At 44.8% G+C, this 18,822-nt stretch overlaps 1 protein-coding gene across 1 annotated transcript in view; it reads left to right on the forward strand.

Annotated features, from left to right (window-relative positions):
• The first annotated feature begins 226 nt into the window (after positions 1 to 226).
• Positions 227 to 18,822, forward strand: part of PSMD11 (proteasome 26S subunit, non-ATPase 11) — a 50,503-nt gene continuing 31,907 nt past the window's right edge. Inside the window, exons 1-10 of the mRNA XM_069751365.1 lie at positions 227 to 366; positions 4,648 to 4,749; positions 6,716 to 6,840; positions 8,373 to 8,444; positions 8,633 to 8,690; positions 10,627 to 10,821; positions 11,817 to 11,961; positions 12,143 to 12,203; positions 17,468 to 17,530; positions 18,394 to 18,519. Of these exons, the coding sequence (XP_069607466.1) occupies positions 276 to 366; positions 4,648 to 4,749; positions 6,716 to 6,840; positions 8,373 to 8,444; positions 8,633 to 8,690; positions 10,627 to 10,821; positions 11,817 to 11,961; positions 12,143 to 12,203; positions 17,468 to 17,530; positions 18,394 to 18,519 (1,038 nt within the window). The 5' untranslated portion in view covers positions 227 to 275. The remainder of the gene's footprint in view (positions 367 to 4,647; positions 4,750 to 6,715; positions 6,841 to 8,372; positions 8,445 to 8,632; positions 8,691 to 10,626; positions 10,822 to 11,816; positions 11,962 to 12,142; positions 12,204 to 17,467; positions 17,531 to 18,393; positions 18,520 to 18,822) is intronic.

The following is an 18,822-nucleotide window of genomic DNA, read 5'->3' on the forward strand; positions in this document are numbered from 1 at the left end:
ACTAAAACGTGTGAACAAACCCCAACTAGTCTGCCCCCTCCTGTACAACCAGTGATCACTATTTCCCGGCAGCCCCTGCACTGCTCTGCGGCCTGCACTGACCCCGAGCCTCGTGGAGCCTCCACTCCCTCACAGGCCTTCACTTTTACTGAAAACTACACTTCCCAGAAGGCCCTGCGGAGTCCCCCGGAACTACTCTCTCGGAGGGGGGTGAACTTCCGGTACCGCTACTTCCGGCCCGGAAGAGCTGTGTCAGGGTGCAGGAATAGGGCAAGATGGCGACAGCGGCTGTGATCGAGTTCCAGAGAGCCCAAGAAATGCTGGTGTCGGACCGGGCGGCGAGTATAGACATCCTGCAGTCTATAGGTGAGCGGGGCCGGCCGCCGGTGCCGGCTGTGTGTGTGGGGAGCATGGTGCCCACAGTGCTGACAGTCTGCCATTGTTATAGATGGGGGCAGCTCGTGTATGGGAAGGAGAGGAGCCGGGGCACAGGGCGTCACTGGGGCACTGCACGTGTACATGTGGTGGGCTGGGCAGTGGTTATGTGTGTATATACACCTCTGTGTCTGTGTGTATATATATATATATATATATATATATATATATATATGTGTGTATATATATACTGGTCCCAGGGTCTAGTGGTATCCGTCCCCAGGAGAGCTGGGTGACCCCTATCCCTATATGTGTGTGTCACTAGGGAGATTAGCTGGGTGACAGCCCACCAGGGCACTGCATGTGTACATGTGGTGGGCTGGGCAGTGGTTATGTGTGTATATACACCTCTGTGTCTGTATATATATATATATATATGTGTGTGTGTATACACTGGTCCCAGGGTCTAGTGGTATCTGTCCCCAGGAGAGCTGGGTGACCCCTATCCCTATATGTGTGTGTCACTAGGGAGATTAGCTGGGTGACAGCCTACCAGGGCACTGCATGTGTACATGTGGTGGGCTGGGCAGTGGTTACGTGTATATATACACCTCTGTGTCTGTATATATGTGTATATATATATATATATACATACTGGTCCCAGGGTCTAGTGGTATCCGTCCCCAGGAGAGCTGGGTGACCCCTATCCCTATATGTGTGTGTCACTAGGGAGATCGGCCCACCCGGGCGCTGTAATAGTGGTTGTCATCAGCTGTAGCTGAGCAGTGTGAATGGATGCCTCTACACCAGTGTGAGTTCCTGTAATCACTGTGTAATCAGGAATTGTCTTCATTTTGTGTTTCAGTTCCATGCCAAGATCTCTGCTTGCTGTCAGGAAATAATTACTTTCCTGTTTACATCCAGAGGTTAAAAAACTGCTCCAGGGTGAATAAGTCTCATAGTTACAAGGGTTTCCTGGGCACGGGATCCTGAGGCCCTCTCATCAGTAGGTCCTGGATTTCAGATCGGTGCGGTCCGGCACCCTCAGTATTAGCTGTTCGCTCCTCCCGCAGCGCGGTGTAAACATTGAGGCGGAACACATCACTCCTTATAGAGCAGCCCTCCTGTGAACATTTTTTTCTTAAATGTGTGTATATGTGCATGTAATGTAGTGTGAGTGGTGTGTTAATATACTCACCTACTGCCGCGCCTCTTGGTGACCTCACTCATCCGGATCACTCTATGCCTGAGCCATGAGTCTCGTTTACAATGTAAGTCCATAGGGCCCCATTCTGATGCTCCATAGATTTCCATTGTAAAGCCACTTCCAGGTTAAACAGCTTCACCCGGAGAGTCAGCAGAGCAGTGAGGTCACTCAGACACCGGAGAGAGCGGCCCTAGGGGAGTATATTAACACACTCTACAGTGCCGGCAAAACAAAATAGTTCCAAGTTCAGCGAAACCACAAAATCTTAACATACAAGTGTTTTACTGTGGTTATTTTGTTACAATTACTATTGAGAAGTGATGGATGAGTGGTTGCTATGGGCAACTAAGCCGGTTTTGCTATTAGACAGTTTTTCTTATCTTCCCCCATTGTGTGCACTTTTAAGAACTGAAATCATGACATGGATTTTACATGTAAAGATTTTTTTTTGTCGACACTGTACATTACATGTAAACAGTTCATAGAAAAAAAAATAAAAATCTTCACAGGAGTGTTTCTTTAAGGTCGGTGGTTTCAGAGGAGCGTATACAAAATCAACTAATTTTCATCCAGAAAAACCAGGTGATTATTTTTCCTCGGGAGGTCTCTATTTCTGTATTGTACATCAGTACAACACCCCAACCAATTTAATTAATAAATAATAGAAGTCCAAATGCAGATTTCTTAATAATTGTAATGGATCCATGAAAAACACATGACATATGGCTGTTAACCTTTTATGTGATCGTTTTTCCCGAACCCTTTGTCTTACATTGGGGGAGTCTGATCTGAAATGCCAAGCAAGGTAGTGCATACTGCAATATTTTTCGCATAGACAACCGCTCCATGTGTTACAGCATTCATATTGACTTGCATTGGTCCAGCACACAGCCTGATTGTTCGCCAGTCTGAATGCTGTGTAGTGGCAGCTGCCAGGTACCGCAGACAATGGGATAGGAGCCGTTCTCTGCAGTGTTATCATCCAGCCAGAGCTAATGGCGGCAGAAAACCGCCTGAGAGACCCTGGAACAGCATGGGGGTAGGAGTATAAGCTTTATTATTCTTTTGGGGCCAAACATTTTGATAGTGGACAACCCCCCCCTGTAACTAAAGCTCCTGTTGTCTGTCACTTTACTGGAAAATAACTTTCTGGTTTTCTCCAAATATTTTTTTTTTCTCTGCAACAAATATAATTGTGACTGTGGCCCAAAAAAGTTTTCCATCTGTGCTGGTTTTCTGCCTCTAAATAAGCGATAATGTTTCATTTTATTGACGGCAAGCAGAGTTCTTAGCAATGACAAGCAACTGAAAGATTCATTTATAAATCACATATATCTCGGTGCCGTGTTAGCCAGTAGATAATAGCTACTCTCAATTCTAAATATTTTTATAAATCACATAACTTTTATTATATTCTGGGTTAACATAAAACATTTTAATGCAATAATTATATTAATATGAGAATCTACTTAGTTTTTTTTTTCTTTTACTACATATAAAGAGTGATCCTGGCCTCATAACCACAGGTATCACAATCTGGACCCTGTTATAGGGACAATCCCCAAGGAAGAAGCCTGCCTGTTACCTATAGCAACCAATCACTTCCTCTGTTATTGAAATGTATCATTGTTGTTGCTTTGGGTGATAAGTGTCACATTCTCTTGGCTTTGGTTCTGAAAACTTTCACCCAGAGCAACCTATCAGCTGCAGACCATTTTTTTTTTTTGCAGTCGTGTCATTGGTTGTTATCTGCATAAAGGATCCAGTTGGTCGTTACTATGTTGTCTACCTTGTGAGCTCATGTTGGAGATGATAGCAGGGGTCGCTGGTTTGGGACCCTCTGTGAGGCCCCATTTACTTGTCCGTAAACACAACAAATCCTGGACCAGGTTAAGTGTTGTCCAAGTGCATATAGTTATTTTACGATTGAAAATTTGTTGAACTTACTAATACACTTTGATTCTGAAATCGGCAGTGAGATCACAAGTTTATACCTCCTTTTGCGGTTCGGGCAGTCCCTGTTGCATGTTTGATCCATTGCACTTCCATGTTAGTGATGTCTGGGTCTGGCTTTCAGGCTCACTTCATTATCGAAAGCTCTGTCATGGCTGCTGCAGATACAAAGAAGGGGGCTGGAGGTCAGGTTCAAGTTCCTTAATGAAGCCGAACCCTACCCTGTATCCACAGCAGCCATGACAGACAAGGGAGCTAACTTGGATAATATACTGTGCCTTATGGGAAGGAGGCTGGCTGACCTAGGACTTTAGCTGAGCCAGCCCCCTTCTGCCATATCTGATGCTGAGTATTATAGCTTAGGGTACGTTCACACTAGCGTTGCGCCGCCCTGCGTCGGCGACGCAACGCACGACGCATCGAAAAACGCGCGCAAACGCGCGCAAAAACGCGCGCGTTTTGCGACGCGTGCGTCGTTTTTGACCAAAATCGGACGCACAGAAAATGCAACTTGTAGCGTTTTCGTGCGTCCGACGCCAGCGTCGGAAACGACGCACGTGGCGAAAAACGCAACCAAAAAGACGCACGCGTCCCCTATGTTAAACATAGGGGCGCGTCGCCGCTGCGTCGCCGCTGCGTCGCCGACGCAACAGCGGCGCAACGCTAATGTGAACTTAGACTTAGCTAATTAACTGAGCCTGACAGCCAGACCCCTTCCAGCAGATTACTGTTGGAAATAGCCCCTTTGTGTGTCAGAGCTGAAGCTTCCGGGACCATTAGCGGACATCAGGACCCTAGTGCAGATTTAATTATTGCAATACAATAAAACGTTCTATTATTTCTGTCTGAACAAGATCCAGATTTATGATGTTTGACTACCTATTTAATTTGCAGCGACTCCTCTTCCGCACATGCTGAATTGTGGGGGGATAGATGGTGAATGGAAAATTGAAGCTTCCAACCAATCAAATTACAGCATTCATTTAAGAAAAGGCCTAAAAAAGTCAGAAGCTGTCTGTCTGTTTTGGTTTCCTTGCCCCAGTTATCTGTATCCCCATGTATCACTAGTCATGTGCATGACGCTGAGTCCTTCACACTGTCTTTGTTTGCAGTGAAGCGTGACATTCAGGAAAGCGATGAGGAAGCCGTACGCGTCAAGGAGCAGAGCATCTTGGAGTTGGGTGGGCTCCTGGCCAAGACCGGACAGGCGGCAGGTGAGTTCAGATGAAGGCGATGCGGTCGCTTTCTAGCATTTCTTGCATATATTCTCATTTGCAGACCCCTGATGCTCTCCATGTTTAGAATTTTAGGGGCTCATTTATGGAATCAGTCTCAAATAAACACTTTGTTGCCCATATGAACCAATTACAGCACGGCTTTCATTTCACCAAAGTGGTTTTATACAAGAAAGCTGGGCTCTGGTTGCTGTGAGTAACAAAGACAATTGTTGGATGAGGACTAATGTGTTCTTGGAGGACATGGCCACTGCCCCTCTACTCTACAACATGGAAGTCCAGAAGGAAATTAAGGGGGTTATGCCTGGTTTCACCTAACCAAAGATCTAAATCACAGTAACGGCAGTCTTATGAATGGATTGATAGTGTGTGTGCATCACCACTTCTATGGGGCTGTGGAGGGTAGTGCACATGTGGGACTGTGGCTGAACGCACACTAGCCCTCCACTCACACGGGAGACACAGGACCTCTGCCAGTCATACATTTACCTATTCTGGGGGTCAGTGACTGATTTTGTTATTGGCATACGTCTTTAAGGAAAGGCTGAGTCCACACGGACATGCTTTCAGACCAATGGTGGCCTATGTGCTGCTGCATACAGGCTATTTTTCATACATGGAAGACAGTCACATGATACACCAGATTTTTGGCACACCATAGTGCAGGTAAACAGTTGGCATCTCAACAATGGGGTGCAGGGCAGTGACAGAGGGATGGTGATGGCTAGACTTGTTGATGATTTCTTAGGCTCTGTAACTTCTATGATGTTATGGGTACAAACTCATCCTCTCTAGTGTCATTATTCCCATCATCCACATATAAATAGCAGTGGGTGGTGGTTCTCCTGGCTCCTCCAGAGATGGCTTCACAGCCTGGCAGTCTTCTGCATGGAATCACAAAGCGAGTCATTGTCATGCCTGTCAGTGTAGATCTCATGAGGCTGTCCTGAAGTGAATGGAAAGACAGGGACCTGCTGCCGGATTGTGAAATGCTCTGGATTATTGGACATTCCTAACACAACATAGAATGAAGTACGTGTCACATTAGTGGCTCATATAATAAACCTCAGACATTCATGGCATAGTGGGTTTATGTGAATCCCATGGAAGTGACTGGAGAGCGTTGCACATGTCCAGACACCTCTGCCGTGACAGCAGTAACAGAACCAGCCTGGACGCTCCTCCGTTCTGGAAGTAGGGTATGCATAAATGTTTTGTGATGAGACCACCTCTTCTTAAAGGTGTGTTCTCCTATTATAAAGTAATGCGTCATATGTTATATTAGCCATCACTTTACTATAATAATAATAATTTTTATTTATATAGCGCCAACATATTCCGCAGCACTTTACAATTAAGCGGGGACATGTCCAGACATTGCTGGTGTCCAGCCTCTGGGACCCTCCTGATTCTGATAATGTTGGGAACATAGTGCAGGTTTCCCTTTTTTTTTTTTTTTTTCCTTTCACTGCAGCGCTCCCTTCAGTTGGCCCTATTTATGTAAATGGGGGCTATGCTGGGCATCACTGTGCAGGGAATGCAGCATTACATAGGTAGCTCCTTATTCTCAGAATCAGTGGGGGTCCTATGATATGCTGTTTCTTTGGAATCCCATGTTGCTATAATTTAGGCAGGATGGATGGAGCACAGAGCTCCGGAGACATAGCTTAGTTATTGCTGCCTGGACTTCCATGTAACCCTGAATCCAGTGTCTGTTGATAGCTTTCTTAGCATACAGTGCGTTATTGGAAAGTTGTCAGTCAGTTTGGACCTGTGAGAACTGGGGATGTTACATCTTGTTTATTGTATTAAATCACAGGAAACCTTTTGTCCTTCCGAGCTTCCACAAAACTCGAGAGGCTCAGATGCCTGACACTATACAACTGTCTGTAAGAAGGATGGATAAAACCCATCTTCTAACCTTCATTGTCTCATTTTGTTTCAGAGCTCGGTGGTCTTCTGAAATACGTGCGCCCCTTCCTGAACTCCATTAGTAAGGCCAAAGCAGCCCGTCTTGTGAGATCCCTCCTGGACCTGTTCTTGGACATGGAAGCTGCAACTGGACAGGAGGTGAGGGCGCAGGGTGATTTAGGATTTCCTGAAAACGTTATAGCAAGCTGTGGGCATATAATGTTGCATGTGATGGCCAAATGTACTAGTTCAATGCCACAGAGACCAGATCTAAGCGGCCACCAAGTACAACAGGATCTGCCTAATTCTCTGTTGAAAAAAGGCTCATGCATGTTAGATTTTAGGCGGACATTCTGCCACCATACTTCTCATAACCAGTCTTGATCATAAAGAACAAGTCCAGTTCCAAAAACTCCCTACACCAAGAGCAAAAGCCTGCTGGCTATATGTCTGTTTCTGTAAGAGAAAATTAGTATCACATGTTTGCCATCAAAAGAAGTGACCACCATCATTTAGGGTATGTTCACACGTTCAGGATTTCCATCCTTTTTTTTTCCTGACTGTTTTTTAAAAAACTGCAGCTCTTGGCAGAAAACGCAGGTCCTTTTTTTGGTCCTTTTTTGGTCCGTTTTTGATGCGTTTTTTGATGCGTTTTTTGATGCGTTTTTTTGATGCAGTTTTCTAGCCAGAGTCTGTGTGTTTTCTAGGAATTTTTTTAGGGTTAAAATGGCTGAAAATACCCTAACCCTACCCCTAACCCTAACCCTACCCCTAACCCTAACCCTACCCCTACCCCTATTCTAACCTTAGTGAAAAAAAAAAAAAAAAAAAAATTCTTTATTTTTTTATTGTCCCTACCTATGGGGGTGACAAAGGGGGGGGGGTGTCATTTACTATTTTTTTATTTTGATCACTGAGATAGGTTATATCTCAGTGATCAAAATGCACTTTGGAACGAATCTGCCGGCCGGCAGATTCGGCGGGCGCACTGCGCATGCGCCCGCCATATCTGCCGGCCGGCAGATTCGGCGGGCGCACTGCGCATGCGCCCGCCATTTTGCAAGATGGCGGCGCCCAGGGAGAAGACGGCCGGACGGACACCGGGACGCCGGGTGAGTATAAGGGGGGGAGATTAGGGCACGGGGGGGGCATCAGAGCACTGGGGGGGGGCATCGGAGCACTGGGGGGGGGCATCGGAGCACGGGGGGGCGGGATCGGAGCACGGGGGGGGCAGCCACACTCCGCCCACGCACTTCCGCCCGCTCCCCGCACTTCCTGCTGCAGCGGTTCTGCACATCAAACCGCAGTAAAACCCGCAGATATATTTTTGATCTGCGGGTTTTACTGCGGTTTGGACCTCACAATGGAGGTCTATGGGTGCAGAACCGCTGCGGCTCCGGAAAAAGAATTGACATGCTCCTTCTTTTTTCCGGGAGCTATTCAGCGCGTCTTTTTTTTTACAATTTCCGGACCATGTGCACAGTGTGTCCTGTTTTCCATAGGGTACAGTGTACTGTACCCTGCATGGAAAACAGCCGCGGAACCGCAGCGGCAAAACCGCCGCGGTTCCGCGGTAAAAAACGCACTGTGTGAACATGGCCTTATTCTACTATCATATGCTGGCGATAGATTGTAATGGGAACCATGACCCTCGTTCTTCTAGCTTTTCATCTGGTTGTCATGTCCTTCAGGTGGAGCTGTGCTTGGAATGCATTGAGTGGGCCAAGGCTGAGAAAAGAACTTTTCTGCGCCAGGCACTGGAGGTAAGTGGAAAATGGGTCTGATCCCTTTATATGGTATGTGACTATATAAATGTAGATGTGCTTAGTCTACAAACCTGAAGTGTCTGCAGCTTATCACCAATTCTCACATTGGGCTCACTCAGTATCTTGAATAATACCACCCTCTTCCATTCTTGCGATCACTCACTATGTCTGGTGTTTTCTCCTAGGCTCGGCTCGTGTCCCTCTACTTTGACACTAAACGTTACCAAGAGGCATTGCAATTGGGTACGTTCGCCAGCAGGTGGCAGCATTTCTCCTCTTATTGGGTTACAATGCGTTTTTCAGGCTCTGAAGCCTTCAGTGAATGTGGTTAGAAATGAGGATGCAATGGGACATTTACATTGTGTGTGTAAATGACAATTTTGTCTGTTAGTCATTTTATCAAAATAATTCTAATGTGCCATGGCTTTGGAGTGAAGTTCCAGGATTTTGGCAATTGCCTGCGCCAGATATTTGATTTCTTTTCCACCATAGAAAATACTATAAATGTCTGATACCTGCATGTCCTTCCTAGGTACATGATGGGCTCTGTTCTTAAGATGTGTTTGGGACCTACATGTATGCATCCTTTATGGAATATCCTGAGATAGGAAAACTCCTTTATATAAATCTTCAGTTTTTACGTACAGTAGCCTGGAGGATTTGATAGGTTGTCACTTACGCAACAAATCTTACTCCAGTCTCTGACCAGAGTAAGATTTCTGATGAGATGCATATGGAGGAGCACTCCACTTTGCACCTTGCCTGATCATTTAAGAGGCGTGCATTTCTCTCCACCCCACCCCCTCATCATGATTGGCATGATGAACCAGGCCCTGTGGGTTCTGTATTATTACACATCCCTAATGATCACCTATTAGTTGTTTTTTTTTTTCGTTTTTTTTTAAATTCTTTATAATTTTAACAAGAAACATATAACACTCATCACAACATGTCTGAACAAATGTTTGAGAGAACGTAATAGCAACAATGGAGTTAAATATATATAAAATAATATAATAAATGATAAAAGGTATGTATAAGAAACTATTCACCAGTTGCTCATAAGTAAAAAGGTAGGTGGCTGACCACCCGGATTTGGTATAAAAATTTCAAAAAACTAACAAAAGGACTCCCAATACTAGTAAACAAAATATATATGTATATACATAAAACAAGACCAAAAAAAAATAATAAAATATATATATATATATATATATATATATATATATATATATATATATATATATATATATATATATATATATATCCACAAAAGGATAAATAAGATAATATGCTTTTATTTATAATAGTATGGCAACATTAGCACAAAAGTGCGTGTGCTTGGGGGATAAATACACACAGGTGTACAGGTAAAATATACGATAAAAATATATATATAGAAACAGTCCCACAATCTGATTATAAGCGCATGTATATAAAAAAATGCATATACATTTTTTTTATTATTATGTGCATACAAGGGAGATAGTGTTGCACGTGCAAAAAAGTGCTGAATCTTAGTATAATAAAAAATAAATAAATAAATGATGTGCAAATGTGTCCTCAATAAAACAGTGTACAAGTAAGTGTAACCATAAGTTTATGTGCAAAATTGCGTATGAAAAGAGACAAAGTCTAATATGTGCCGTATGTCCTCCGCTGCACAATAATAACAAACACATGCGCGCCAATATCCGCTATAAGATATGTGGGAATAGAAAATATGCTAAACGTATATATACCTGTCAGTCCTGCGGGCCCAAGCACAGAGCACCCCGACGCGCGTTTCGATGATTTCTTCGTCAGAACCTGGACCCGTGGAAGCACATTTGTGCGAAACGGCCGTCGTTTGTTCTCGTGTCCCCGCACCCCTCACTTTTACCTGCCACCTCTCCACAGATGTCTAATGCCGCATAAAGCGAATTAAAGGACATTGTTTTTCAGCAATCTTGGGGGGAGTGCCACATCTTTTATGCTTACATAGTGTGTAACTCTATTGTTCTGCTATATGTAGAGCACCGCCCATGGATGCATCAATTGTTGTGTTTTTATGTCTGATGGAAAGCCGGTCCCATATATTCTATAGCCTGTGAAGATTACTAGTTACCTGGTGCTGCTCAGTTCGGAATCTTGTTTGTTTGGTGTAATCATAACTTAATCCAACTTTCTTTTCTGGTAGGTTCACAGCTTCTACGAGAACTGAAAAAGATGGATGACAAAGCCCTACTGGTGGAGGTTCAACTCCTGGAGAGCAAAACCTACCATGCCCTTAGCAACTTACCCAAAGCCAGAGCCGCCCTTACGTCTGCCCGAACTACAGCCAATGCCATCTATTGCCCACCCAAGCTCCAAGCTGCACTGGACATGCAGTCAGGTATGTCATTACTTTTTATTAAAGGGAATCTTGTCAGAATTCTGTAATGCTGTAGATAAGCCCCCAATGTAATCTGAAAGATAAGAAAAACAAGGTACCTTCACACTCAGCAACTTTACAACGAGAACAACAACGATCCGTGACGTTGCAGTGTCCTGGATAGCGATCTCGTTGTGTTTGACACGTCCTGGATCCCGCTGTGCCATCGCTGGTCGGAGCTAGAAGTCCAGAACTTAATTTCGTCGTCAGGTCGGCGTGTATCGTCATGTTTGACAGCAAAAGCAACGATGCCAGCAATGTTTTACATGGAGCTAACAACCAGCTACAACGATAAGTGAGTCGCCGTTACGTCACAGGATCGCTCCTGCATCGTTCTGGAGCTGCTGTTTGACGTCTCTACAGCGACCTAAACAGCGACGCTGCACCGATCGGCTCGTTGTCTATATCGCTGCAGCGTCGCTGAGTGTGACGGTACCTTTTAGATTACACTCACGCAGGGGCGGTCCGGTCCGATGGGCGTCGTGGTCCGGGTCCAGCGCCTCCCATCTTCATACGTTGTCGTCCTCTTCTTGTCTTCTTGCCGCGGCTCTGGCACAGGTTTACTTTGTCTGCCCTGTTGAGGCAGAGCAAAGTACTGCTGTGCACAGGTGCTGGGAAAGGTCAGAGAGGCCCAGCGCCTGCGCACTGGAGTACTTTGCTCTGCCCTCAACAGGGCAAATAAAGTGCGGCCGAGCCGCAGCGTGAAGGCAAGAAGAGGACGTCATCGTAATAGGATGGGAGGCCCCTGACCGCGACACCCATTGGACCGGACCCAGTTTATAGGCCCAAAATTAGATGACAGATTCCCTTTAACAGTAGTGATTTTGGTGCTATGTACAAATTTTCTTATACTTTACCTACTAGCAGACATTTAGAAGCATTGACACGACTAATACTAAAGCCTATTACTCTTGTGTACTTAACAAACAGTTTACTGCACCTTGCATCAATTTCAGGTATAATCCATGCAGCGGAGGAGAAGGACTGGAAAACGGCCTACTCCTATTTCTATGAGGCATTTGAGGGCTATGATTCCATTGACAGTCCCAGAGCTATTACAGCCCTGAAGTACATGCTGCTCTGCAAAATCATGTTAAACACGTAAGTATCACTTAAAAAAACCAAACTTCGATTTGGAGATCATTCCCGTAATATTTATCATAATTTGGGGATGATTAGGTAATTATCCATTTGAAATTATTAGTGCAGTATGCGTTAGAAATCATGTTTTTCTGCCTAGAAAGTGTTATTAGATTTTTTATTTTCTTTCTTCTGCTTACAGACCAGAAGACGTGCAGGCTTTGGTTAGCGGGAAGCTGGCACTCCGTTACGCTGGTCGACAGGTTAGTAATCTGACACTTTACCATGTGTTTGTACTGTGGAGGACCCTTCAATCATTCACTGTTATTGATGATGTGACCACTCCACACAACCACGGTCCAAATCCGTGCTCCCCGGCCATGGACAGAAGCTGCACAAATTTCCTTAACCATAGGGATTCCAGTCTAATAATGTGGATGAGCGAGTGAGACTTCACTTGTTTGCCGCACAGATAATATCTCTTCAGGCTGACGAATCATATGCTGCTCCAGGGAATCCAGAAGCAATGGAAATTCATGGCCAGAGAGTAGCGATGAGCAAACGTGTGCTAACATAGTGGCTTTGGCGTGCTTGAGAAGTATCTTTGATTCCTTGCAGCTGCATGTCTCACGGCTGCACGACAGCTACAACAAATGTAAGGATTTCCTGTTTGTTAGGCAATCCCCACGTGTGTTGTGGCTGTTGAACAGCAGCGGGACATGCAGGCTTGGGGACTCGAACATATTATTCGATCACGCCAAAGACCCTGTCAGCACCTGACCATGCTCAGATAACACCTTATCCAAGCACGTTTGCTCGTCACTACCAGAGCACACGGACCGTGGACCAGAAGCAATCCACTCATCTCTATTACTCTAAGGCAGTGCTCCCCAACTCCGGCCCTCAAGAGCCACCAACAGGTCATGTTTTCAGGATTTCCTTGGTATTGCACAGGTGATGGAATTATTGTCTGTGCACTTACTGCAAATATCACCTGGGCCATACTAAAGAAATCCTGAAAACATGACCTGTTGGTGGCTCTTGAGGACCGGAGTTGGGGAACACTGCTCTAAGGGGTAATATGAAGCATTTGTGTTTGAGTGTCCAGATTGGTAGTATAGACAGTGGTGATAACACATTCACGCTATCCATTCACGCAAGGAACTTTGGGGCAGAGTGATCAGTAAGGGTCTCCACAGTCAGACCTCCAAGCCCCCCCCCCGTGATCATACATTTATCCTCTATTCTGTAGATGTTGTGCTTGAGGTAACACTTAAACCAATATAAGCTAATAACACTTACAAAAGTTACAATTTCATGCTACACCCTCTGTATTAACTACAGTCTACCTAATGCACAGCATTATGTTGTGTTTCTTGGACCACTGAAACAATAGTGGCACATTAATTTCAATAGCTCCCTATAGTGCAAGGAAATTTATACTTGGAGGATCCCTGAAACTGAGAGCTGAATGTGAATGCTCCCTGCAGAATAAGCATCTTGTGCTTAAGAGACCGTATGAAACGGGGCCCTTCAAACTAAACCCCATAAAGAGCTAGTCAGATGAATGACGTTGCATGGGCACTACTGGTCCCGCTCTACACTCACATTAGGGGGATCCCATGCTGGAGAACATCCTTAATGATGTCCCATCGCCCTAGTAAGGCAGGTGTTGACCTGGTAGGATACCTCCTCTAAAGGTACCATCACACATAACGATTTCTTTAACGATATCGTTGCTTTTTGTGACGTAGCAACGATATCGTTAACGAAATCGTTATGTGTGACAGCGACCAAAGATCAGGCCCTCTGCTGGGAGATCGTTGGTCGCTGGGAGTGATCAGGACCTTTTTTTTTGGTCGCTGATCACCCGCTGTCATCGCTGAATCGGCGTGTGTGACGCCGATCCAGCGATGTGTTCACTGGTAACCAGGGTAAATATCGGGTTACTGACTGTGAGCGCCGGCCGTAAAGCACAGCGGTGATATCACCGCTGTGCTCTGCTTTACGGCCGGCCGGCGCTCAGTCAGTGCGGGAAGCTGACGGCGAGGGACGTGACAGACACCGGAATGTGAGTATGTAGTGTTTTGTTTTGTTTTTTACATTTACAATGGTAACCAGGGTAAATATCGGGTTACTAAGCGCTGCCCTGCGCTTAGTAACCCGATGTTTACCCGGGGACTTTGGCATCGTTGGTCGCTGGAAGGCTGTCTGTGTGACAGCTCCCCAGCGTCCACACAACGACTTTCCAACGATCACGGCCAGGTCGTATCGCTGGTCGTGATCGTTGGTAAATCGTTTAGTGTAACGGTACCTTTACTCTGCTTTAACACTAGAAGTCCCAGAAATTTCGAGCTCCAAAGGTAGAAATGTTAAATGACCCCTCTGGGGTGTTAAAGAATAGCAGATCTATGGGATATCTCCCCATCCATTATATATTTGACTCATCAAAGACTATGCCATAGTGTGCACCTTTAGGGACACAACCTGCTGTACTACCAATCTGCTCGAGTCTCAATAGTAATATCACAATGTACATGGCAAAAATGACATCTGTCATCTACAACCCCTGGCAAAAATTATGGAATCACCGGCCTTGGAGGATGTTCATTCAGTTGTTTAATTTTGTAGAAAAAAAGCAGATCACAGACATGGTACAAAACTAAAGTCATTTTAAATGGCAACTTTCTGGCGTTAAGAAACACTAAAAGAAATCAAGAACAAAAAATGTGGTAGTCAGTAATGGTTACTTTTTTTCACCAAGCATAGGGAAAAATTATGGAGTCACTCAATTCTGAGGAACAAATTATGGAATCATTAAAAACAAACAAATAATAAAAAAAACACTCCAAAACATCACTAGTATTTTGCTGCACCACCTCTGTTTTTTTTATAGCAGCTTGCAGTCTCTGAGGCATGGCCTTAATGAGTGTCAGACAGTGCTCTTCATCAATCTGGCTCCAACTTTCTCTGATTGCTGTTGCCAGATCAGCTTTGCAGGTTGGAGCCTTGTCATGGACCATTTTCTTCAACTTCCACCAAAGATTTTCAATTGGATTGAGATCCGGACTATTTGCAGGCCATGACATTGACCTTATGTGTCTTTTTTTCAAGGAATGTTTTCAGAGTTTTTGCTCCATGGCAGGATGCATTATCATCTTGAAAAATGATTTCATCATCCCCAAACATCCTTTCAAATGATGGGATAAGAAAAGTGTCCAAAATATCAACATAAACTTGTGCATTTATTGAAGATGTATGATTATAGAGAAACCAAGCGCACCACTATATACAAAGATGCCAGAGGAAAAGGAAAACTAGGGGTGCAAGCTCAGTGGTAAACAATAATGGCCAAAAAAGAGAAAGCACCACTGCAATAAATGCACACCACAAAATTGTACAGAAAATTATTTTACAGTATATTTTATTTCCACGCCACACAAAATATTAAAACATAATTAAAACCAGACAAGAATCAATCCACTCAGAAAAAAAAGTACATGTTATAGTGCCCAATATACACACATGCATATAAACCAATCTCAGACCTACTGGCTTATGGGGCTATGTGGTGCAACTCTACAAACCTAACGTGGGCAATAACATGCCCATCAAGGAAAAGGACCCCCCCAAGGTAGGGAAGGATCCTGAGTGGAATGAAGACAGCGGCCCCACGCGTATCGCCCTAGTGGAAAGGGCTTTGTCAGGGGTTTATTGAAGATGTAATGACAGCCATCTCCCCAGTGCCTTTACCTGACATGCAGCCCCATATCATCAATGACTGTGGAAATTTGCATGTTCTCTTCAGGCAGTCATCTTTATAAATCTCATTGGAACAGCACCAAACAAAAGTTCCAGCATCATCACCTTGCCCAATGCAAATTCATGATTCATCACTGATTATGACTTTCATCCAGTCATCCACAGTCCACAATTGTTTTTCCTTAGCCCATTGTAACCTTGTTTTTTTTTTGTTTAGGTGTTAATGATGGTTTTCGTTTAGCTTTTCTGTATGTAAATCCCATTTCCTTTAGGCAGTTTCTTACAGTTCGGTCACAGACGTTGACTCCAGTTTCCACCTATTCGTTCCTCATTTGTTTTGTTGTGCATTCCCTGTTTTGGAGACATTGCTTTAAAGGTACCTTCACACATAACGATATAATTAACGATATCGTTGCTTTTTGTGACGTAGCAATGATATCGTTAAGGAAATCGTTATGTGTGACAGCAACCAATGATCAGGCCCCTGCTGGGAGATCGTTGGTCGCTGAGGAAAGTTCAGAACTTTATTTTGTCGCTGGATCTCCCGCTGACATCGCTGAATCGGCGTGTGTGACGCCGATCCAGCGATGTCTTTACTGGTAACCAGGGTAAACATCGGGTTACTAAGCGCAGGGCCGCGCTTAGTAACTCGATGTTTACCCTGGTTACCAGCGTAAACGTTAAAAAAACAAACACTACATACTTACCTTCAGCTGTCTGTCCCCGGCGCTCTGCTTCTCTGCACTCCTCCTGCATCCTGTGTCAGCTCCGGCCAGCCGGAAAGCACATCGGTGACGTCACCGCTGTGCTTTCCGGCTGACCGGCGCTGACAGTGCAGACGAAAGCAGAGCGCTGGAGGACAGACAGCGGAAGGTAAGTATGTAATGTTCGTTTTTTTAACGTTTACGCTGGTAACCATGGTAAACATCGGGTTACTAAGCGCGGCGCTGCGCTTAGTAACCCGATGTTTACCCTGGTTACCGGGGACCTCGGGATCGTTGGTCGCTGGAGAGCTGTCTGTGTGACAGCTCTCCAGCGACCAAACAGCGACGCTGCAGCGATCGGCATCGTTGTCGGTATCGCTGCAGCGTCGCAGAGTGTGAACGTACCTTAAGTTTTCCGGTCTTGACGCTTTGATGTCTTCTTGGTATGTTTGCCTTTAACAACCTTCTCATATTGTTTGTATTTGGTCCAGATTTTAGACACAGCTGACTGTGAACAACCAACATCTTTTGCAACGTTGCGTGATTTGCCCTCTTTTAAGAGTTTAATAATCCTCTCCTTTGTTTCAATTGACATCTCCCATGTTGGAGCCATGATTCATATCAGTCCATTTGGTGCAACAGCTCTCCCCAAGGTGTGATCACTTTTTTTTAGATGCAGACTAACGAGCAGATCTAATTTGATGCAGGTGTTAGTTTGGGGTATGAAAATTTACTGGGTGATTCCATAATTTTTTCCTCAGAATTGAGTGATTCTATAATTTTTCCCCTATGCTTGGTTAAAAAAGTAACCATTAATGACTACCACATTTTTTGTTCTTGATTTCTTTTAGTGTTTCTTAAGGCCAGAAAGTTGCCATTTGAAATGACTTTAGTTTTGTGCTATGTCTGTAATCTGCTTTTTTTATTTCTACAAAATTAAACATCTGAATGAACATTCTCAAAGGCCGTTGATTACATAATTTTTGCCAGGGTTTGTATATACCACTATGCTCCATCGCTGTCTTGAAACTAAGGAATAATGATATGTATTTGCTTTTCAGACAGAAGCACTGAAGTGTGTGGCGCAGGCCAGCAAGAACCGCTCCCTTGCCAATTTTGAGAAGGTAAAAGCAGCTATTGTGTGTAGAGCCGGGTTTAAGATTGTGTCATCTGTAATGTTCTCTCTAAAGGTACCGTCACACTTAGCGACGCTGCAGCGATACCAACAACGATCCGGATCGCTGCAGCGTCGCTGTTTGGTTGCTGGAGAGCTGTCACACAGACAGCTCTCCAGCGACCAACGATGCTGGTAACCAGGGTAAACATCGGGTAACTAAGCGCAGGGCCGCGCTTAGTAACCCGATGTTTACCCTGGTTACCATCCTAAAAGTAAAAAAAAACAAACACTACATACTTACCTACAGCCGTCTGTCCTCCAGCGCTGTGCTCTGCACTCCTCCTGTACTGGCTGTGAGCACAGCGGCCGGAAAGCAGAGCGGTGACGTCACCGCTCTGCTTTCCGGCTGACCGACTCTCACAGCCAGAGCAGGAGGAGTGCAGAGCACAGCGCTGGAGGACAGACAGCGGTAGGTAAGTATGTAGTGTTTGTTTTTTTTTACTTTTAGGATGGTAACCAGGGTAAACATCGGGTTACTAAGCGCGGCCCTGCGCTTAGTAACCTGATGTTTACCCTGGTTACCAGTGAAGACATCGCTGAATCGGTGTCACACACGCCAATTCAGCGATGTCTGCGGGGGAGTCCAGCGACGAAATAAAGTTCTGGACTTTCTTCCCCGACCAGCAACAGCACAGCAGGGGCCTGATCGCTGCTGCCTGTCACACTGGACGATATCGCTAGCGAGGACGCTGCAACGTCACGGATCGCTAGCGATATCGTCTAGTGTGACGGTACCTTAAGATCTCCTTTCTCTGTGACAATAGTGACTGCAGAATTCCGATAATCAGATACATGTTATAAATCCTACAGGCACTGACAGACTACAAGGCAGAGTTGCGGGAGGACCCCATTATTACCACTCACCTGGCTAAACTCTATGACAACCTGTTGGAACAGAACCTTATTCGAGTCATTGAGCCTTTCTCTAGGGTACAGGTAAGTTCTGGGACGGTAAAGTTGCATATGTTTACCGAAGTAGTCTTCCATGATATTGGAGTGAACATATATGTGCATCATACAAATGGAATTAACATCCGTATTATGGACACAAGACCCAGACCACACGTGGTTTACTCAGTTGACACCGTATACTTCTATAGAGATGTTGCTTCAGTTCTGGGTTCTGCAATAGTAATGTGTGTATAACAGGGGGTCTAAAGCCAGCCATATTATGCCTTCTGTTTAGACTTCTAGTATATGGACATTTTGCATGTATCAGTTACTTTTTAACTTGCGGGT

Source organism: Ranitomeya imitator, chromosome 2 (assembly GCF_032444005.1).
Source record: "Ranitomeya imitator isolate aRanImi1 chromosome 2, aRanImi1.pri, whole genome shotgun sequence".
Classification (NCBI taxonomy): Eukaryota; Metazoa; Chordata; class Amphibia; order Anura; family Dendrobatidae; genus Ranitomeya; species Ranitomeya imitator.